The sequence below is a fragment of the Haliotis asinina genome, chromosome 2 (genome assembly GCF_037392515.1).
Source record: "Haliotis asinina isolate JCU_RB_2024 chromosome 2, JCU_Hal_asi_v2, whole genome shotgun sequence".
Classification (NCBI taxonomy): domain Eukaryota; kingdom Metazoa; phylum Mollusca; class Gastropoda; order Lepetellida; family Haliotidae; genus Haliotis; species Haliotis asinina.
This window is the reverse complement of record NC_090281.1, coordinates 93,976,607-94,000,799: the sequence shown is the minus strand read 5'-3', so window position 1 is coordinate 94,000,799 and position 24,193 is coordinate 93,976,607. Positions and strand designations below refer to the sequence as shown.

General features: G+C 41.1%; 1 protein-coding gene across 2 annotated transcripts in view; it reads left to right on the top strand.

Moving 5' to 3' along the window:
- Positions 1-14,392, top strand: part of LOC137274624 (glutamate receptor 2-like) — a 75,721-nt gene extending 61,329 nt beyond the window's left edge. The window contains exons 5-18 of one of the 2 annotated variants that reach the window (XM_067807922.1): positions 889-942; positions 1,459-1,620; positions 2,136-2,339; positions 2,747-2,854; positions 3,376-3,498; positions 4,825-4,894; positions 5,728-5,870; positions 6,502-6,857; positions 8,184-8,382; positions 8,875-9,119; positions 10,502-10,613; positions 10,993-11,121; positions 11,825-11,953; positions 14,243-14,392. In XM_067807922.1, the coding sequence (XP_067664023.1) occupies positions 889-942; positions 1,459-1,620; positions 2,136-2,339; positions 2,747-2,854; positions 3,376-3,498; positions 4,825-4,894; positions 5,728-5,870; positions 6,502-6,857; positions 8,184-8,382; positions 8,875-9,119; positions 10,502-10,613; positions 10,993-11,121; positions 11,825-11,953; positions 14,243-14,314 (2,106 nt within the window). In that variant the 3' untranslated portion in view covers positions 14,315-14,392. Of the gene's footprint in view, positions 1-888; positions 943-1,458; positions 1,621-2,135; positions 2,340-2,746; positions 2,855-3,375; positions 3,499-4,824; positions 4,895-5,727; positions 5,871-6,501; positions 6,858-8,183; positions 8,383-8,874; positions 9,120-10,501; positions 10,614-10,992; positions 11,122-11,824; positions 11,960-14,242 lie in introns of both variants that reach the window. The other variant, XM_067807921.1, reaches the window with a different exon arrangement.
- Positions 14,393-24,193: the final 9,801 nt, after the last annotated feature.

Below are 24,193 nucleotides of genomic sequence, written 5' to 3'. Positions count from 1 at the left end.
TACATGAGAATAATATTCTTTCAGAACGTGTCAGCATGATTATTGTGCTCCGGGTGGGGCGCGAACCATGCACCTCCTGTCTGCGAGTGTGATTAAGCATCCACTATGTGTACAATATATGAACAGTGTCCGTTTCATTTAAACATATTTCCGAAGAAATGAGTGTTGGCACAAGCCACGACAAATGGCATGTCATGATGTGAAAACGGCCTGAAATATTATGCATGCACTCACTCTCTCTCTCTCCTTGTTAACGACATGTATGTGGTATCTGTATCCACGTCCCCTGATACCGACTCTAAACCAGGAACTAATTTAGTTATTAGAGCAAATAGGGCGGAATAGAATTGTTTCATATTGTCACAGCCTTCCTAATGGGCACGAGCCTGCAACTCTCGTGTAGCAGTATCAAACGATACAATTACCCCGTTCGCTTCATCACTTGGTACAAACACGGTGCATTACTGCTGGCTTCAGCTTCGAGCTTCATGGAATGTCTGGTCGGGCCACTGTCACCCATATATCAACACCCACGATCAATAACTTGCACAACAGTCAGTCCAGTTATGCGTATAGAGTCCATCATCTTCGTTCTGCAAGGGTCTGAAACGAGGTAGTTGAGAACGATCCAAGGGAGGTGACTCATACAAATGAGTTTGAGCATTCTAACAACGATTGTCTCCCTTAAGTTTTGATTAGATTTACGCTCAGATTGACGTAACAGTTGCATTCTTTTAAAAGTGATTTTTCAACAACTATACACTGATTAGTGGTGTTTATAACTGCGTTGGCACTGAGCGACGGTAAAATGCCGAGCTCGTTCCAATACTTCTTCACTGAAAGTATCATGTTGCCAACATTGTAGGAGATAATCATTTTCTTTTCCAGATACCTGAAGTGGGTATGAACAAATATGGCTACAACTATTTGCTTGGGTCTTTGGTGAGTTAATTACCTTCTTAAACAGCATGCAAGATGTAAATGTGAACATTAAGATCTATTGACTATTGAGGGCGGTGGGGTAGCCTAGTGGTTAAAGCCTTCCCTCGTTCGGCCGAACACCCGGGTTCGATTCCCACATGGGTACGATGGTACGATGGGCAGAAAACGTCCACTTTGATCAGTTTGTAAAACCTTTCCTCGTGGCATCTTATCTGACTGGAAACAGCGAGGGGCGAGGACGAGGTCTACTTTTATGTATGTTTGTGTGATGAGAGGTGGGACTCCTTCCTTTTATGTTCTTTATCTCACCAACAATGCAAACAAACAAATCTGGATTTGGACCATAAAAGTGTTGTTTTTTTAACATGCTTCAACATGTGAAATGTTAAAATATTTGTTTTGTTTCAACTCAAGTACTGGAAAGGTGTTGACTGGTGCCTGATAACAAGACATATTACCCCACCATTTCTATCTTATCAAGTTTGCGTCTATATGTGAAAAAATATCACTTTTCAGGATTTCAAAAATTTAAATTTGACACGCTACCGCCACGGCGGAGTCAACGTCACGGGATTTCAACTTCTCGACGAGAAAAACGAGATAAGCCGAGGTTTTCTGGAGGCCCTGGGCATGACCCCCGGGCGATTCTCTGCCGCCAAGGATTACCAGTCCGTCCCCGTGAGTTAATACGCCTCATGATATATCAGGGATCAGAACCCCAGTGAAACTACTACTTTCCAAAGTTATGTTTCGATCACCATTTCACTATGATCGCTTTATTCACGTGGGACCAGTTCTAAAAATAGATGTTAACACTACGACAGTCCCATGTCTACGATTAAGCTGTTCACAACATTCCTAAAAGTTACTCCACTAAGAATTCGTGGAGCATTATTCAAAGTACTCCGTTCGTGTCATAAGCCGCGAGAGATAAGACTTCATGACAAGGGGATATCAGGTTGTGCGTCTTGTGTACCGACAGATTGGATGGTTACTCATGCTATTAACCACTATTTCTCTTGGCAGTTCCCCGATTATTTACTGTACGAGATATACATTGAACATTGTTCACAATGATCTATACAAAACCTTTCACACACTACTACATATAGTCTCCCCATTAACGAGACTCCTATGAATGTGTCGCGGTCTTCAATACTATCGTTAGCTTCAATACTGCTATCCATGTTCAGGTCCGTGCGGCCCTGTTGGTGGATGCAGTTTATCTGCTGGGCCAGGCCATCTACAGTATGATGCAGAACGACAGCGAGGTGTTCCGCTACAACTTCAGGCGAGGAGACCTGTACACCTACAACGACACAAAAGGGATACCCTGTGATAAAAACCCGCCGGTACCCTGGATGCATGGGGAGGAGATTCTACACAGAATAAAACAGGTAAACCTTCGGGTTTCTGTGCGCAACTGTCCGTGCGTGCGTGCGTGTGTTCGTGCGTCTGTGCATTGTTTAATTTATTCCAGCGATATGACAACAACCTGTAAGTAATTGAATCTCGGCAAGACAAAGACCTCTTAAGGCCATCATAACTTAATGTAATGAATTCCAGTCCCGTAGAGTGATATTGTGCCCAGTCATATTTCATCTTTGTCTGGTAAAGGTCCATTTCATCTTTGTCTGGTAAAGGTCCATTTCATCTTTGTCTGGTAAAGGTCCATTTAAAAAAGGCAGGTGTATCGTATCATATCATTCCTTCGTAACTGTCACATTTGTACAGTTGGTAATGGCTTTATGTACTGACATGATTCATCTTTATATTCTGACAGCATCTTTTATGATGATTACAGATGCAGCCGGTAGGTCTGTCAGGCGTACTTTCCTTCGACAGGAAGGGTTTCCGCCAGGACTACAGTCTAGGAGTGTACTCAGTGAGTCTGGACAATGGCCCCTCAAAGGTTAGAACGTTTCTCTCTGCTCATAAACAAATGTATCATAGTCCATTGAAAGTTACAGTAGTGTATTTAGAAACCAAGGATACTGGTATGACAAATGTAGCAAGGTGTATTCATTTACCCTTGACACTGGGTTGGTTTCAAAAGAGCATTGTACGGACGATCGGTGTATAACTGATATACATTTCATGCCTCTGTTAAAGTTTTATCACATTAAACAGACTTTAACTGAGACGTGAAATATTCAACATTGAAAATATGAAATTAATATACTGAAAACCCCGACTGACACGTCATAGATGCTCCTCACCCATGTTTCTGAACACCCTCACAATGCTTAAACTAGCCTTAGCGGTGAGATCGCTTTGTTTAACAGGGCCCTGGGCATCAAATTTGTAGTCTCAGTGACGATTTTATTCCAGCATGTCGGTCTGTGAAGAATGTATTTCAGGCTGTGGTTTCAGCTAATGTATCTGTATGTCTCACATACAAACTGATTCGTCACTGTCACTTGTCACTTGTAGATAGGCACCTGGTACAGCAGTGAGCGGGGGTTCGAGAGCGAGGAGCACGACCAACTACACCTACCAGATATACAGTATATAGACAGGGGAGTCAACTCTACCAAGATTATAACGTCTATATTGGTAAGTTAACTCACCTTGCCATCTCCTGAGACATAATACATAACCACCTTATAAAAATGTCGTAAAGATTTCTCGCTCATTGGTAGGGATATATGACCAAAGGCAAATATAATAAGCTTATATATGTCATGGTATGATTTTAAGATCGCATAGTTTGTTTGAAGTGAAAACGTACCGCTGAATTTCACTGTAAACGAAAACGTAAATCGAATAAAGAGAAATTAATCCTCATGATTTTACCTTGCCAATTGAACATCTAAATCTCAGAATTTTATTCAGTTGTTTAACCAACTATCATAGTTTCCAATCGCTAATTTTGGTATGTATGACCTGTGTATTATCAAACTGGATTTTAGTCTATTATATGACGACCGATCCCTGCTAATTTGCGAAACGTGATAAGCTGGTGGGTAATTATGTGTAGCAATAATTTGGTTCATTGATGACTGAGGTACAGTTTGAAGTGCAGCCATGGTTTCGATGACGCCAAATGAAACAATATGTATTAAGATGCGATGATTAATATACCGGTCAGCTCTTGTTTAGTGTGAAAAAATATACTGAACAGCAAAAGAAACGAAATTTTCGAAAAAATGAAATATGAAAATAAGCATTCATGTTTATGTCTTCTATTTATAAACTTGTCAAAAAGCCAGAGTTACGTTTCTATTGGTGTTCAGTATATTTTTCAAAGGCAGTAGTAGTAAAGTTGATCAAGCACCAATACAGTCAAATGAATATAGTTTAGCAAACATAAAAAGCATTAAAAATTGAGATGGTCGTTTTTTATTAATGTTATGAACACAAATTAATCATATATAAATATGTCGATTGAGGTCACAGTTTCCTAGCCTTTTGAGTCGGTTCATCCTGGATAATATTTTATTCAATTGAGCATTTATTCGTTTCGCTTCACTTAGGTATGAATCCGCGTCGTTTCTGAAACTGACGTGGGCAGTGTCATAGTCCCACAGGGAAGTTCAGACACTTGTATTTCACTACAGTGTCAACTCCGTCGTAAACATTCTGTCCAGCACTCGCCAGAACATTTCTATATCGTTATGGGGTTTTGGGTTTTTTTTAACAAACTGGGTATTGTTTCTTTTGTCCATCATTTTGCTTACAAATACGAGGTTTGTCGTGTTTCTCGTTTAGGGTATATTTATTTAAAAAAATGAAAACAAACGGGTTTTTTTCAGTTTGTTCATAGATAACCTGATAAATTGGTATACTGATTGCTTGATAGACTGTTTCGTTTCAAATGGCGATTGTCCAGTTCTCTCTATAAGACTGAGGTGATTATTTACTGCTAGTGTGGACTTTCAGGTAGATCCTTTCTTGATGTGGGCCAAGGAAGACGCTGGAAGACCCAAACTTGGAAATGACAGGTTTCAAGGTAAAACTTCTCCACAATGTAACGGTGCCTCCACATCATTTGAACGCAGATGGAAAGTTTCAGTTACTCTGATCAAGGCGATCCTTCCATATACAATGTTCATGAGACAAAACCGATGCAAGCTGAGACATCCGTAATATGGGCACAGAGAACACCTTACCAGGGATTAAATTATAGTTTTAATTGAAGAGTTGTGTAGGGTGAGGATAGTCAAATCGAAAAATATGTTATAAATAACAACATCCTATTTGGACACAGTGATGTTGCTGTTCTCTATTTGGTGACAAATGATGTCACGGCTTGTATGTTATTACATTAAGGCCATATTAATACAAGACACTTGTTGTGGATATGCAACTTCTTTGAATTTATACACGATGTTTCTGGGCTAATACTTGCCCTTTCATTATGTGAATGACAGTGAATAGTTACAGAGGTATATGTAGTATGTACAGAAACCCACAGAGGTATATCTAGTACTTACAGAGCCACAGAGTTGTTTTTACAAAGGTATGTGTACTATGTATATAAAGCCACGGGCATTGAGCGTTATGAAAGTTAAGGTGGTCTAGCTGATAGTGGAGGTGGGTAGGAGGTGCTTCCTTAAAGACGCTGCATATCCATAATAAGTGTATTAATCTACCAACTTCTATATGCCTAATAGTATGAAATATCTGTTCAGACCCTATAGTTGGACAACCGCCTGCTTTGAATAAACGGCGTTCGTAACTAACCAAATCGCTTAAGGAAGGATTTGTGCCAACATTTAATTGTTCTTGCGTTTCGCGTTTCCCACATTCTGAATTCGTCTTTCTTGTGTTCCTCGTTGTTAGGTTACGCCGCTGACCTGTCCTACGCGATGTCTGTGAAGGTGGGCTTTGACTACGCCATTAAGCTGGTGGCCGATGGAGCCTATGGGTTGAAGGACAACAATACCAACACCTGGAACGGCATGATAGGAGAACTCACTCGAAACGTCAGAAGACATCACAATGGCACATTGCCATAACTTGTTATATTAATTTATTTGGTATTATCTAAATATTAATGCTTAGCCATATCTTTATAGCAGTTACGTGTTATGTTCAGCATTTGTCTTTACTGGTGATTGTATTACCAATTCACCTAGTGTAGTGGCCATCTCACTGTCAACTCACAAACTGACACACCTAGAGTAGTGGCCATCTCACTGTCAACTCACAAATTGACACACCTAGAGTAGTGGCCATCTCACTGTCAACTCACAAACCGACACACCTAGAGTAGTGGTCATCACACTGTCAACTCACAAACCGACACACCTACATTAGTCGTCATCTCACTGTCAACTCAAACCGACACACCCCCAGTAGTGGAGATCTCAAAATCCATCAATTCCAATGGGCGTAAAGGTCGGGAAAGAAGTTAGAAATGAAAATAATCTATAGTGTGTTTTCTGTTGAGAGCAGGTGGTGAGTGTTAAAGAGATAACATTCTAACGGCAACTGCATCAAGCCTATTCACGCCACAACTCAACCAGCATACACATTTAATTGGGGGAAAGAAATAATATTTTGTTAGGCTATCAAACGGTTGATCCCTCAGAAAACCTTTATTTTGTTTCCTAGGAAGCCGATATGGCAATAGCTCCACTGACAATCACAGCTGACCGAGAACGTTTTGTGGACTTCTCCAAACCTTTCATGAACTTTGGGATCAGCATCATGATCAAGAAGCCGGACAAACAGAAGCCGGGTGTGTTCTCCTTCATGCAGCCCCTGCGGCTGGAGATCTGGGTGTGCATCACAGTGGCTTATATCGGGGTCAGTGTGGGGCTATTCCTGGTCAGCAGGTTCAGCCCCCTCGAGTGGAAGAAGGGTCCCGATGCCACAACGGAGGAACTAGCCAACGAGTTCTCCTTATTCAACTCATTCTGGTTCTCCATGGGTGCGCTTATGTTCCAAGGTAGCGACTCCTGTCCGAGGTGAGTTCACAACGTTCGAGTCTAATTGGCTTGGCCAGGTACATTCATATATATGAAAGACCACTTACATATTCGCCGATTCAGTCGCCAACACTCGCGATTTTCCGTAAGATGAAGGAACCCAATAGCACCAAAACAATTTCTAATAAATTGAAAATAGACCGTAGTGAGATGGGCGATTCAGAACCTGGAGAAATCTAGACTCGTTTCATTTTGAGGCTTTAGAAGGGAAAATAATGCAGTTCAGGAAGTGTGATGCAGACTGACCAGTCGAGACGGTTTGCCTGTGTAATTCGTGTTTCTGTTAATTGGTAGACTGATGGTACGTGATCTGGAGACTTGAGAACTGACTGAAAAGTGCCCACTTTGGGGCTCCTGGAAGTTGATAAAATATCTGAAAGGATCGTTTGTATTGCCCGTCTCATTTAACACGAAACCAGTTTAAAACCCGTGCTGTATTCATCGATTACCACGTGAAAAAGGAAATACATATTCATACATCATAATTAGATCGAACTGAAATGTGAAATACACAACTGATGTTATCCTTGGAAATTGACCGTGAAGGTCCGGGGTAGAACTGGCCTTCAGCAAGCCATGCTTGCCATAAAAGGTGACTGTGCTTGTCGTAAGAAGCGACTAACTTGATCGAGTGGTCAGGCTTGCTGACCTGGTTGACTCATGTCATCGGTTCCCAGTTGCACAGATCGATGCTTGTGCTGTTGATCACTGGATTGACTGGTCCCGACTCGGTTATTTACAGAAGCGTAATGATATAGTGCGTCGATGATCTCGAAGAGTTAGTTTCGGTGTTTAATGTTTTTGGCCGCTTTCTAAAAGTCATGGTGTACACATAGCTATCGGCCATTGTAGAGGAGTACACAAATAAGGCGGTCTAGACGAACACTTTGACGTTTTTGTGGAAGCCACGGAAGATGATTCGATTAGTTCTCTCACTTCCTGTGCGGACGATTTGCTGCCTTCCAATGGGACTCCAGAACAACAATTTGTAATTACTGGGAACATGGAATCACAAATATAACATCTGTTGCACGCAGTTTGAAGAAGCGATGGCGTATTCATACATACGAGTATGACAATAGAAACGTCTAACGGTTAAGGAGTTTGAGTTTTAATATTTATTTTTCACCGAAGTAAATATTTTAGAACGTTTTTGGGTTTTTTCACAGAGCATTGAACTATTGTTTTTACCGAGAACATTCATTCATGTAATTACCATTGAAAACGACAGATATTGTAGTTGACCATTCTTCGTTTTCCGCTACATATTTTCTCGCCTTCAACGTACATTTGGTTCTGTTTCAGATCGGTGTCAGGTCGTATAATAGGAGGCGTATGGTGGTTTTTCGTCCTTATAATCATATCCTCCTATACTGCCAACCTGGCTGCCTTCCTCACTATAGAGCGGATGTTTACACCTATAGAGTCGGCAGACGACCTTGCAAAGCAGACGACAATCAAATACGGAACAATTGATTCAGGAACATCGTTACTATTCTTCAAAGTGAGTTTTGTCACGTTCACTGGTACCTAAAACCTCTGTGGTATCGCGTTTCTGCAGTTATTTCTGTGCCAAACATCCGGTAGCTCAAAGTCGAAGCAAATGGTTCCGTTAATGGTTGGCCAATCAAAGCTCCCAATGTGCAGCAATCGATAAGCATGTATGGCACGAGCAGATGATAGTATCATGATAGCAGACAAAAAAGGGAGACTGGGTAGGTCTCTGGTAACGGCACTCCCAGAGAGCAGTTGATTGGTAGTTCCATATGCTACTGTGCAGCAAGAATATATACATCTTCATATCTGTGAAAATCCTGCTTAAAATTGATCTGTAGCATCCAATGCTTGTCGTATGAGGTTTGGGTCACTGACCTGGCAGACACATGCCCTTGGTATAACTAGTCCATCATCAAATAATGACATTTCTACGACCCAAAACCACCTCAGAATATCTATTTGTCTCTAACTGTCTACACTTCTGTTCGTCTCCTGTAAGAACTCCGAGGTACCCACCTATAAACAGATGTGGAACTTCATGAGCGCTAACCCCGACGTTTTCGTGAAGTCGGCATCAGAGGGAGTTGCCAAGGTCAGGGACTCTAAGGGCAAGTACGCGTTCCTGTTGGAATCCTGCTTCAACGAATACGAAAACAACAGGAAGCCGTGCGATACAATGAAGGTGGGCCCCAAGCTCAACTCGAAAGGTTTTGGTATTGCGACACCGAGGGGCTCAGAATTAAGGTAATTTAACACTTTGAAAATCTCATTATTATATATTCATATTTCATAAAGTTAAAATATACCGATTGTCTGCCATTAACGGTTTGCTTACATGAGGAAGCATTGTGATTGATATGGAGTATATTTTCACAATTTATCTTGTAGCGCATTTTCACTAATAATAAAGATTGGTGCTTCTATTTCGCTACTTCACACTCTCAGCGGTTGACACAAATATCGAAATGGAACCCTCTGTAAGTTTAAGTGTACGTTTCTCCATATCTGTAAGTGTTAACATGCTTGATAGGCTTGTAGTCCAGGCGTACCCCCGCACACCACCCCGCCCCAGCCCCTTGGATCAGCCCATACCATAGCAAGGAGTTAAAGACAGTGTGTGCTTACTAGATGATTCCATATGCAACATGAATGCTCAATGGATTGTTCATGAAGCTTTGCCCGACCTGCTATTCACTGAGGAAATCGTTTCTTTTCTGTGAGTTTCCGTGTGTATGCCTATATTTCCCCAGAATTATCCAATCAGAAACACGTAGAAAACATTTATGAATTATTTTTCATTCGTGAGGACATTGTCGTGTTTGATAGAATGCAAAAGGTTATATTGACCGACAGTCACCGAAGTGTGATCGTCTGGCGTTTTATTACAAGATACATAAAACAAGAATTTATTATTTTGAACTGTTGATAACCGACAAGAATAAGCCATGACTGAATCGAGTAGCACAGGCGAGGACTACTTTGCCTTTCGCTCTCGCTTATTGGCTGAAAATATTCCTCTGCTTTAAGTCTATTGGTCTATCAAGACAATGCTTTGTTTTAGAGAAGGTCATATGAACCATTCTCGTCAACCAATAAATACAGATAGCATAATACATGTTATGGCATTGAAGAACAAACACGAGACGTAAAATAGAAGGATCCACAGAAACCAATGACTGTGTGATGTGTTTCTTACTGTCTCGGGGTTTTACATTTTGTCATAAAGACAACACAGTTACTGATAGATTATTTGCAACATTTATATTTGTAGAAAGTTTACTACTAAAGTATAGTTGTTGCAACGTTCGTGTGATAGCCAGGGGAGATAAGTCTGTCTCTGTTGTTCTGCGCTATAAATATTTGATATTCAACTTTAATTCATAAAGATCACAATGGAGCATACAAACATAATTTTCTTCCTGTAGATATTGTATCATCTCGTAATTGTATCTTCTCAATCACGAAATTATATTTAAAAAATCTACAAGAAAACATCGCTGAGGATTACCAAGGATGTTTGCAGTATATGGTTCTTGCTGAAGTAAAGATTTAGATTTCAAACCAGCGTAATGCTTTTGTTAGATATATTTTGAAGATGAGATATTCAATCATAATTTCATTGACAGAGACAAGATCACTCTGGGCGTTTTAACTCTGCGAGAAGATGGTACTCTCCACACGCTACAGAACAAATGGTGGTTTGAGAAAGGCCAGTGTGGAATAGACGGGGGGTCAAAGGTCAGAAGATATAGCTAACGGTTAAACGTTTGTACACTGTCCCACATAAATGTACAAAGCTAATAAACCCTATATGGTGTGTTTCTACTTTAGATAAAACTATTGATACGTGCTTTTATGACCGAGACATTATTTCATACCATTTCAGTATTTTCGAATTCTGTCTCTGTACGTGGGGTTCATTGTCTGGTCTTCATTTGATGTGGGTCGTGGGTCTGTTGGTTTGTTATTGTTCTCTGAGTTAGGCCATAGTTGTCAAAGCATTAGCTGTGTGAATCCCACTTCTCGTGTACCCCCATGCTGTTGCTGTAACTAGAGTAAACCCACCCACTTTCATGTGAAAATGCGCAGTTTGTCAACGATCTTGTTTCTCTTGCAGGACTCCGGGAAGCGCTCATTGTCGCTAAGCAACGTTGCGGGTGTGTTCTACATCCTGGTCGGTGGTCTGGTGTTTGCAATCATTCTGGGAGTGTTTGAGTTTATGTGTTTCAGAGCTAAAAATCCAAAGGTACAGTTATAATTTCAGACACTAACAATAGGTTTGTGTTCTCCATATTTGGTATAGGGCCCCTATTCAAAGACTTAAAGTCCCGAGTTATCAACATTGATTTCATAGTGCTTTACTCGCTGTGATCAGAATGTTGAACGGAAATAATTGATATTAATTAATTCACGGGAAGATTATGGTACTTAATATACGATTACATATTTTAATGTTTTGATGAAACAAACATTTAACATGCAGAATAAAGTAAAGTAAATTTTAGTATTACGACAACACAGAGGACTTCACCATGGGCACAAGTCATAATGTTCTTGAAGCAGAAAAACATTTGTTCCAAGAAAACATCTTATTTCTCTTTCGTTGAGCCGTGGCATTTTGTGACTGGTAGTGAAACAATCGAATTATGATGCCTTATATGCGTCCAAAACGCCAGTTTGCTCGTCCATGTCACGGTAACCATGCACCCTATAAGATCCAAGAAAACTGTGTTTTGTGGAATTACCCCTTTGCCGGGAACATTAAATGGGTTCGAACCCAAATCTTCTTATGGTTTCATTTGGCGACTTTACATCAAGTTATCTAAGTGTGATAATTGAATTCATCATGTAAAATAATTTTGAAAATGACTAAAATGGGTTTTGCGTTTTCATTGTGTCAGTATCTTTTAACTCACTCTCTCACCAACTTACTCAACCACTTTCCACAGGCTGCGTGCACGCCATCTCAAGCAACGTACCTGAGAGGGACGGAGACAGCGACGACACTGTGTACACCGAACGACAGAGAAGACGGCAATCTACCGTATGATTATCAAAATGAGAAAAATTTAGCAGAGGTACACGTAAGTTAGTTTGATTTTCTTCTGTGCCGTAACCAGGGACTACACACCATCCACTGTGTCCGCCCGCTGCCGTCCACGTAGCTATACAGGCTGCAGGTCTGGAGACGTCACAGTTATAGCTCATTCAGCTCAGTTTTCACAAACAATACATAAATATGTCAAGAAATAAGTAATGGTATTAAAACAAATCTCCCGTTTGCAAGTTTTACATGACGGACAATGCTCGCTTGGGCGTGGGTCACTCATGGCGAAATATTGTCAGACAAAACAGTTTGTTTATGTGTCATGTGAATGTACGTCAAAAATGGCAGTGGTAAGAGAACATAGAAAAATACAAACACCTATCCAGATGACCAGGGAGACACGCTAGACTAAATGTGCCAAAAATGTATAAACTATAAGATAAAAACATGTAGGTGTATCACATGCAAAACCAGATCTGGGGGCGGGTACGATGATCTGGTGCCCTACTTACACCCGTGGTATTAAGCACAGGACATAATGAATAGTGAATACGTAACTTTCATCCACTGGAACAGTTTCTGTTCACCATGAATAGTTGCGCCCCACTGACGTTCCCTGACCACGGGCTAAGATACAATAACAGTCCAATACCTCATCCTTAGGGCTGCCTTCAACATGGTCAGAGTTCCTGATACCCTCCTTCACACTTGCGGCGGAATGCTGCCGGAATGAAACTTTCTGGAGATTCCTGGAAATTCGAACAGAATTCTAAAACTTCTTACTGCACTCCAAATGCATTCCAACTATTCGTGTCAATTCTTGTAACATGCTCAAATGTTTTGATCATGCTCAAAACATTTTAGGTACTTTCGAAGTGGCAAAATATCGAACGGTATATGAGGTGCATTCGAACTGCATTCTATGTATTGTTATTGAATTCGAACTGCATTTTAAGCATTCTGTACATATTCGGGGAAGAATAGGAAAGACAAGCCACTTCCAAATCCTTCAGAATGTCTCGAATATGCGCCTCGAATGAGTCGGAATGTATCTCGATTACTGCTGGACTTCACATGGAATGTGTTTCAAAGTACAGGCAAACTGTAGCGCAAATAGCGCTATAGAGAAAAGGACTAGTCTTCTCTCCATGCGAGCGAAGTGAGCAAAGGTTGGCAACGTACATTCCTCGCTTCGGTTCGACAAATATTTTTCATGTCAAAATAAAATCTCGCACCCACTATTTCACTGGGTTGTGCTCTCACATTTCCAACCCCATGTTGAACAATTACTAACGTGAAATATTTTTATTCAACATTTTAAGCGCAACTCGTGGTAGATCAGACCGTTCTTCGCCTCCATTCCCCCTTCCAGCTTCCGGGTCAACGGAGTGAAGGAACAAGAGGGTATTATTCTGTATAGAATACTTACAGTTACCTCCCCTGCATCATTCACCCATTACGCCAGAAGTGTTTTTATTTAGAATAAATGTTACAAAAATTCTAACAACAGCGACGACAGATAAGACAAATAAACTCCAATAGGTTCACGATAAAATAAGGCAATATGGTATTTATTTTTAATTCCTGCTTATTCATGTTCCGTCCCTCCGTTCAACTGGAAGCTGGTAGGGGTAGCGGAGGCGAAGAACGACCTGAATACCATGAGTGGCGCTTAAAATGCTGAATAAAACATATTTCGTGTGAGTAATTACTAAACATGGGGTAAGAAATGTTAGAGCACCGCCAAGTGAGGTAATGGGAGTGTACCTTTGATGTTGCCGATATTTTATTTAGACATGAAAAGTATTTTTCGAACCGAAGCGAGGAAAGTACATTGCCAACCTTTGCTCGCTACCCTCGCATATAAGAAGGCTTGTCATATTCTTTATGCTGCGAAACGACATTTGCGCTACAGTTTGCCTGTGTTCAAAGGTATCAGAAAATTTCGACCAAAGTTTGAACGTCCCGAAACCTCTTCAAAAAAACCCTAACGTCACCAGAACGCCGCCGAATGGGACAAAAACGTGTCAACCTGTCACTGAAACGTTAGATAGCATTTGGGAGTCGCATTCTTATAAAGCTTAAATATTTATTTTGGCATTCTCTTTCGAATGCGGTTAGAAATTGGATTTTTTCCTGGCTGATTCTCCTTGATTCCTGTCAATTCGAAATAAGTGTGAAGGAGCCTTAAGACCGGACGAACGCTTGCGATATAAAGGACATACTGCTAGGAAATGATAATCTTGAAAAATGAAATTAATGTTTCCAAGCCAAATTGAAATGTCAAATTTATTAACTTTCAATTCTCTGTTTATTTCAGTACACATACGATCAACCTCGACTTTTTGGATTTGAGGCCTTTAATGACAACAAACCAAACACGGACGTTTAAAAGGAGATGCTCTTAAACATTAATACATAGAGCTACATCACAACAACTTTCTTCATCATCGAGGTCAGAGGTAAATTCAAACAGCTCAACAACCTTTGGCTTTGATGACCTCAAATGTGATCAGCTACACAAGGATTTCAGAGAATGCACGTGTCCATCGAAAACAAGAAACGCCATCTCCCTTGAAGGCGTCTCATGTAAATAAATTGGGAGTAGATTTAGTGATTAAGTTGTTTGGCTGTAACCGAAGCCCGGTTCGATCCTGAGCTATTGACGGTGGTTGTGTAAGGAGTCTCTCTGACACACTTGGCTGGAATCAAAAACTTTGTTTGGACATATATTGTTGTGGGTTGCCATATCGATAATGTGAGACGAGACGAGTAATCTTACTTGGACAAAGGTTTCCATAACCCGATGTGAAGAAGTGAAGCGCTGAAGATATTAACTGAAGCGAACATAAAATAATCCTGAACAAGATATTGAAAGTCGATACTGGAGTCCCAACAGAAACGGTTTTGACATTGAATTTTCGGAAACATTTACAATTTTATAAAGACGCATGGCGTGGGGTTTGAAGTGCATGTTACACCTTTTGTAATAAAAATGAGAAAAACACCTAGTGCAACAAATCCGAGGTTTGGAATAAGTATATATGTATAGAATTATTGATATCATTCACGTTAGTGTGAACTAAATAGTGCAGGAATTGGAAGTAAGAACTCCACTTAAACAGAGGAACATGTGCTCAATGCATTCGGCACTGGAGCAACAAAACCATCACTGAAGTGGCCTGACCTGCGTCGTGCCGAATGAGAAGTCAAATGGTTACGGCAAGGAGCGAGTGGAGACTCAAGGTCATCTGAACCGAATGTGTATATATGTATATAAGAGGTTTACACGCTGTAATCGTGTAACAAACGTTTTGTGTAGTTTTACAAGCATTCTACTGTTACGTAACTGTGATCATTTGGTACACTGTGATTTTGTATGTTTGGCTATTGATTGACTTCCATGTAACACCCCCTTAGGTCTTGACATAACACGAGGCGTAGTGTCAACAAAGAAAGGTAGTCTTTCTTGCTTAACGTACAACTTGTGGAACATGGCGAACAGCATGCACACAACTTACAGTCCGTCAGGGGCTATCCGTGGAAGGTGACGAAGTGATGTCGACACTCAGACAGTGCAAAGCTGGACTTGGTCATTTCGTCCCTTCGGGTCCATGTCTCACCTTCCTTCTCGTCTATTCTCGCTCGTCTCTTTGTCTGCCGGCTCAGCTCTGTTCGTATGTCCTGTCAGTTTTTAAAGCCAGATGAGCGACAAACAATCCGCCAAGGTCTGCATAGGTCGGCAGTTCTCATGGACATATTCTGCCTAGCAGGCCATACATAAATTTATGTCTGACAAGTGTGCGCAAAATAGTGTTACATTAATACTCTTTCAAAACTCTCCAGTAAAAATGTTGGCTAGATCAGGTGTATAGGTACAATTCTGTTTCTAGAAAGTCGTTCTCTTTTGGTTACAGCGAAATCATGTTAATCGGGATCCTACCATTTTCAGTGAATTTGTCCTGACAAATTCATTTCAAAACGATCAAAAGGTCAACGAGCATTCGACCTTGAACGGACCGTTATGTTAGGCCTACTTGACAAAATAAAGACTCTCCTAAACAGTCACAGACACATATAATACATAGTACATTCCAGCCAAACATATTTACTTGTGTATGCTGGGATGTTTAAGGGCGTACGTTAAACGTACCACTGTATATTTTGTATATGTAAACTGGGGTTCCCGGAAGTTAAGAGTGTCTACTCTACTCGAATCATTGTGGCGAGATTGCAGATATTGCCAGTTTCTAAGTGTCCGATGGATGAACTTATAGTCGTATGTGTAGTGCTATGTGAATGCCGAAATGAAGGAATATCCACAGGTTAGAGTGTCTCTTACATCGACCCTCCTCACCATTAACCCCATACTACAAAAGTGTAGAGTACTGGATGCCTGTTGTTTGGAGGTATGACCTGATATAGATATATCCGCTTAAAGGGGGCTTCTAATCATGTTGTATATTCACAGGTACCGAGTTGTCTGGTCAAATGAGATCCGCACCTAAGAGGTTTAATTCACGGAACACAACCCAACAAACAGTTATGCAACAAGGGAGCGCCCACTCATCATCAGACTAGCAATGCATTTATTTGAAAGAACGGGATTGTTTGGGGATATTTTTCACTTGGTTGATATCCAGGTTTGGTTTCACTTTGATTTCATGGTGTTCAGACGACACGCTGAGAAGGAGCTTGTGTTCAAGGCTGGCAAGGGAGGTAATTTAGTAGGTGTATGGATAACGTCGCCTTTATTGATAAAGGGTGTGTGAGTTTGGAGACCAGTTATATGTAAATATGATATAACTTGATTATCAGCTACAATCAGTAGCGAGACAAAGCTTCGGTAACAAAGTACAGGGAGAGAGCATGTTTGTCTACAGTGTCAATGACTCAACTGTACAGTTTGCCAATAGTCTGGGCTGTAGATTTACTGTTAACAGCTACGTTGTTTATAATTTGTTACGCTCATCTCGTGATCACAGGTTTGTACAAATATAAGGAATAAATGACATAACATCTGACATCTATGCGTCTTAGTGTCCTTCGCTGTCATTATCAATAATGCAGCAATCTCGATACCACATTCACAAAGTCAAACGACCAAGAAAAACAGGCTTCCGATTGAGTTTTCACAGGCCACTGCTTCTTGTTTAATACCTTCCAGTGAACCCACTCCACAGACCACTGCTTGTTTAATACCTCCCAATGAACCTGTTTCACAGACAACTGCTTGTTTAATACCTCCCAATGAACCTACATCACTGACCACTGCTTCTTTTTTAATACCTCTCAGTGAACCTACTTCACAGACCACTGCTTCTTGTTTAATACCTCCCAATGTACCTACTTCACAGACCACTTCTTGTTAAATACCTCTCAGTGAACCTACTTTACAGACCACAGCTTCTTGTTTAATACCTCCCAATGAACCTACTTCATTGACCACTGCTTGTTGTTTAATACCTCCCAAAGAACCTGCTTCACAGACCACTACTTGTTGTTTAATACCTCCCAAAGAACCTGCTTCACAGACCACTGCTTGTCGTTTAATACCTCCCAAAGAATCTGCTTCACAGACCACTGCTTGTCGTTTAATATCTCCCAAAGACCCTACTTTACAGACCACTGCTTCTTGTTTAATACTTTCCTATGAACTTGCCTCACAGACCACATCTTGTTAAATACCTTCCAGTGAACCCACTCCACAGACCACTGCTTGTTTAATACCTCCCAATGAACCTGTTTCACAGACAACTGCTTGTTTAACACCTCCCAATGAACCTACATCACTGACCACTGCTTCTTTTTTAATACCTCTCAGTGAACCTACTTCACAGACCACTGCTTCTTGTTTAATACCTCCCAATGTACCTACTTCACATACCACTTCTTCGTGTTAAATACCTCTCAGTGAACCTACTTTACAGACCACAGCTTCTTGTTTAATACCTCCCAATGAACCTACTTCATTGACCACTGCTTGTTGTTTAATACCTCCCAAAGAACCTGCTTCACAGACCACTGCTTGTCGTTTAATACCTCCCAAAGAACCAGCTTCACAGACCACTGCTTGTCGTTTAATATCTCCCAAAGACCCTACTTTACAGACCACTGCTTCTTGTTTAATACTTTCCTATGAACTTGCCTGACAGACCACATCTTGTTGTTAAATACCTTTCAGTGAACCTACTTCACAGACCACTGCTTCTTGTTTAATACCTCCCAAAGAACATGCTTCACAGACCACTGCTTCTTGTTTAATACTTCCCAAAGAACATGCTTCACAGACCACTGCTTCTTCTTTAATACCTCCCAAAGAACCTACTTCACAGACCACTGCTTCTTGTTTAATACTCCCAAGTAAATCTGCTTCACAGACCACTGCTTCTTGTTTACTACTTCCCAGTGAACCTACTTCACAGACCACTGCTTGTTGTTTAATACCTCCCAAAGAACCTACTTCACAGACCACTGCTTGTTGTTTAATATCTCCCAAAGAACTTGCTTCACAGACCACTGCTACCTATTTAATACCTCTCAAAGAACATGCTTCACAGACCACTGCTTGTTGTTTAATACTTCCCAGTGAACCTGCTTCACAGACCACTGCTTGTTGTTTAATACCTCCCAAAGAACCTACTTCACAGACCACTGCTTGTTGTTTAATACTTCCAAGTGAATCTGCTTCACAGACCACTGCTTGTTGTTTAATACTTCCAAGTGAATCTGCTTCACAGACCACTGCTTGTTGTTTAATACTTCCAAGTGAATCTGCTTCACAGACCACTGCTTGTTGTTTAATACTTCCCAGTGAACCTACTTCACAGACCACTGCTTGTTGTTTAATACCTCCCAAAGAACCTACTTCACAGACCACTGCTTGTTGTTTAATACTTCCAAGTGAATCTGCTTCACAGACCACCACCTGTCGTTTAATACTTCCAAGTGAACCTACTTCACAGACCACTGCTTCTTGTTTAATACTTCCCAGTGAACCTACTTCACAGACCACTGCTTGTTTAATACATCCCAGTGAACCTACTTCACAAACCGCTGCTTCTTGTTTAATACTTCCAAGTGAACCTACTTCACAGACCACTGCTTCTTGTTTAATACTTCCAAGTGAACCTACTTCACAGACCACTGCTTCTTGTTTAATACTTCCCAGTGAACCTACTTTACAGACCACTGCTTGTTGTTTAATACTTCCAAGTGAACCTACTTCACAGACCACTGCTTCTTGTTTAATACTTCCAAGTGAACCTACTTCACAGACCACTGCTTGTTGTTTAATACTTCCCAGTGAACCTGCTTCACAGACCACTGCTTGTTGTTTAATACCTTACCCAGCACTATCATGACGGCGTATGAAAGACATTCAGGTTAACTGGACTTCTATCCACTCATGAATGTATATCCCAAACATCTACATGGGTAGTTATTTAGAACATGACATTTGCAAATAATGCAGTTATTGTATGCGTATGTCGGACATTTCGATGCGCAATTTCCGATTGTCGAAACAGCTGCAGGTACCATATCCCCTCATCAGTACATTCTTTATGATAGGCTGTTCTGTACATGCGTGTCAGTATTTCCGGGGACTACTAATCGATCGCTGCCAATGTGCTCTGTGGATGTTGCCCATGACGATCCGGGTTAGAAGTGGTCCTCAGTAACCCATACTTGTCGTAAGAGGCGACCAGCAGGATCGGAGGGTCAGGCTCGCTGACTTGGTTGACACATGTCATCGTGTAGCCGTTGCGTGGATCGATGCGCATGCTGTTGATCACTAGATTGTCTGATACTTTTGATATTAATCACTGGACTCGTCCGCCATATAGCTTGAATATCATAAAGTGCGGCGTTAAACAACAAACTATAAATCAATCAGTCTCTTCGAATACGTATTTACGCACGCTTTAATTGCGAAAGTGAATACTACAATACCGAAAACTGGTGGCGTTTTAACCAAGATATGTACACCGTCAGGTGCAGAGGCTTTTCGTTTTACGACAGCGCAGAAATTAATGACAATACTCATGAATGAATACATGAAAAACCTCACCTTAACTAGTTCTTTAAATGTTTAATCATTACACAATAGCTTTAAACATCAAAACGAAATAAGCGCTTTTCAGTGCAGCAAAAGCAACATCGGCAGATAGAAAATGTAATGCGTCCTGTGTTGACAGTTTGAATGAAAGACTTGTAGAAAAAATGTCTGGTTAAACAATCTAATACCACCAAAGCAAGTGCAACATATTATTAAAAATACGATATAACGACGACCTAGAGCAAGTCTGTCTATCAAACATTCCGCTGACGTACCGGTACACGGCGGTCTTTATGTCAGAAAGTGGGACAGAGAGGTGATGACTGTCACCTCACGTGAAAGGTCAGGAACATCGTGTCCCATACTAAAAAAGACGACTATCTAGGTCTTTCGAGTTACGTAATAGTCGGTCTTGATATATTCCGATTGTGAAATACACCCCCATCCCCGACCCCATAATATACAAGAAGAGGCCTCAGGTAAATAAGCCTCCCTTCTGAAACATACTCTGAAACTAGTCCCAGTAAACCCGGTGTTGTAGGGCAAGAATTATGCTTGTCAATTCCCAAACCTACGATGACCCTGGTCAAGCAATAGCTGACTAGCAATATCACGTAAGAGAGCGCCTGGGTGAATGAGTGAGTAAGGTTTTGTTTTACTCCTCTGTACCAATGTTCCGGCAATATCACGGCGGGAGGACACCAGAAACGTTCTTCAAACATTGTGCCCATGTAGGGTGACAGTGTGACTTTGGATTTACGCGACCTTTAGCAATATTCCAGCAATATCATGTCGGGGGGACACCAGAAATGGGCTTCACATATTGTACTCATGGGGAATCGAACCCGGGCCTTCGGTGTAACTAAAAGGCTACGCCTACGCCCTTTCAAGTAAAGACATTCAGGAAGTGCAACACAGGAGGGATTAATTTGAATGTCTCCCACATGAGACCCTGCTGCACCCACTGTCGGTCCGGTGACTACAGTTGTGCTTGGTCGTCCCGCCGAAACTCCAACACGTCAGCACTGACACTATGTACAACTCAAAGTCTGCTTGAATAATCTCACATAAATGAACCAACGAGTTTAGTACGATTTAAGAGCGACGGGACGGAGTTAGCCGAAAGCATTGGCAATTTTTTTAACAGTTTGACACCGAACTGTTTCAGGCCTAGATTTTAGCCTAGACCTCAAATGTGGCCTATATATTGACTTCGCTCGCTCCCCCTGATTATAAATAACATGACGTCGGCTGCTTACCGTCCCATCTATCTATACGTCCACTACATTTGGTGGCTGATTATTTTCATCTCTTCATTATTTACCGCATATGCTCATGTAAGCGTCAGTGTCGCCCCAACAATCTGCCCTGGCGTGTGGAAGATGTTCAGATTAATGTTGCCATATAGTCATTCATGGTGCAGTCATTTACGAGGTACATTTACAGGAAACGTCCATCATTAGTCAACATCACGTCATGGCAGCAGGCCCGGCTTCTGTATGCCAGGACAGGGCTTGTGGGCAGTGCTAATCATGCTAATGCAGCCCATGCGTATCAGCAGTCACCTCTTCTACTACAATACGATACCTTAGTGTATGAAGGTAACACTAGCAATCATAACGACGTTAACAACTACAACAAAGTACACTACAATGTGTGTGTACGTGTGTGACGTAATCGTACGTCGCAATCTTAATCGAGGTACGTATCACACACGTGCTCACACTTCGGAGAGCAGCCATGATGGGTGCTTAATGAAGTCCTTGTTGCGCTGGTGTTGTTTTCCATTTTGTGCAGTTTCATCCACAGAATACACCGATCACCACTTTTTCGAACCTGTAATTGTAAGCAGTGGAAACTCCAGAATGTCTGGTTTCAACTGCCACATGCTCAGAATTATCATTTAACCCAACAACGAACGCACCCTTGAATGTTGTAATCTTGATCAAACAGCTTTCGGGGGCTTTCGGAGAACAATCATTGAACTCTCAGAGACTGCTTGTTTGATTGTTCCACAAAAGTCGTAAAAAGCAGGAAAGATAGAAATGTCACTTCTGAAAGTTGAATTCATCCCTTTTTTTAGAAAGTCTTGGGAACGTGGCTTGTCGATGAAAGCAAAGACTGATCCTACAAAGTCATCAGACTTTCTGTGAAGATATCCTTCGGAACCACGCGATAGTATCGACAGTAACAATGGCCCGCTGTAACCAAAGTTGTGAGTGGTTCGAATCCAAATATCGTATCTGATGGCGGTAACAGGTAGTCGCATCAAGTCTACATCCTGGAAATCTCGACTGGATCGCGATCTATGCTGCATGAATGCAGTTTCACCTTGGAATTGATTGGGGAATGTTGTCATCTTTGTGATTCCTATGTTTCATATATTTCATAAACTGCAGGTCTGCAAATTATGTTCATCAAGTTTATTATGATATCAATGGAAAATATTATCCTGAAGCTGTATTTCATCCCCCCAGTGACTGAAAACGTTGGGACTGGGGGAAATTCTAAGTCAGCGCACTTTTTTATATTATTTTCTTAATATCATCCTGCTGACAAAATGTTATTATGAATTTATGCACTTTGGAATTTCATATTTCTTTTTATTCAGGCTACTATAAATAAATCCTGGGACATGCGTTTTAGTGAAAATGTAATGAAAAAAATGTCTGTAGGCATTTCAAAATGTTGCATTAGTGACTTCTGATTTTAGACTTAAACAAACCGGCTTGTCAAAACAATGGCTTGTGTTGTCTGTAGGGTGACAGTGCGTACTTGGACATTCCTTGAGGGTTACGGACGCGAGTTTTGGAGGTGTTCTCCACCAAAGAATCGGACATGCAAAGAACCATCTCTAAACACTTGATCAGGAAGCCCAGACACATCAAGTGGGACTATTATTGCAAAATCTACCTAAATGAATATTTGGGGATCCAAGTCAGTCATACCTTCCACACATCATACCTCCTAAAATGCTTTCACTTCTGGGAAAATTAATCAAATCAGACTTAATCATCAGGGATATTTCCAAATAACCACCGCTATGTTTGTCTCCTTGTTTAGGTTCCAGAAATTAATCAACAGACGCCATTTGGTTTCCATATATATTGTAGACAAAACAATTTCAGGTCACAAAAGCGGTCAAGTACCTGACATGCCGTCTGAACTGTGTAATGTGTACAGTGGAATTCTGAACCACCTTACATCTTGGAGGTTGTCATGTTACTCCTAACATGTAGTTTCTGAAATACTTCTCACTGAAGATAAGTTCAAAGTGTAGAAGATCCATGTGTGTGTGTGTGTGTGTGTGTGTGTGAGAGAGAGAGAGAGAGAGAACCCATTCAGCCACCCTTGCTTCTACAAAATGGAAGTGTGATAGCTACCAATGTGTATCACATTCATAGCGTAGCACTCTGCCAAGTGAAAACAGGACCTTAACCAGATTTGCTGTGCCAGCCCACAAGAATAATAAAAAATACCGTACTCAGACACACTCTAAGCCCACCAGGCCTTTTATAACCAGAGTGAGTATGGTTCTACACTGCTGCTTATAGAAATATTCCAGCAATATCGCAGTGGGGCAACCAGAAACAGGCTTCACTACTGAACCCATCTGGGGAATCAAACCCAGGTCTTAAGCATGAGAGAACACTTTAACCACTAAACTACCCCACTGCCCATTTAATCCTCTGAAACAGTTCAAGTTGACAAAGGAAAGGTAAAATCTTATGACTGCATTCAGCATGATCCAACCAGAATCGAATCACAGTCCTTCAAATTCCAGCAAACACTCTGTCCACTAGACCTAGCTGGCAGTCCCTGACTTACTCAAGTTTGAATATGAGCTCAAACATATTTTCAGCTTTGAAAAGAACTGTATGACTTGACAAAATATTTGTCCTGTTTAATCCACGCTGCAAAAGCAAGCCATTGTACAGCAACCTGTAAACAATCATTCTCGACAGAGCGTCCCAGGCTTGAAAGGCATCATGACCCAGAGACACAAATATTTCAAAAACAGGCCTACCAATCAATCTGTCACGGTTACCCTCATACAAGACGCTTGTTGTGGGTATGCAGCTTCTTTATTATTTACACAAAACGGCTGATGATTCACCTGATGAAATGGCAAGTATTAGCTCTGAAATGCTGTGTGTAAATAATGATGAAGATGCACATCCATAACAAGTGTCTTGTATTACCCTACCAACT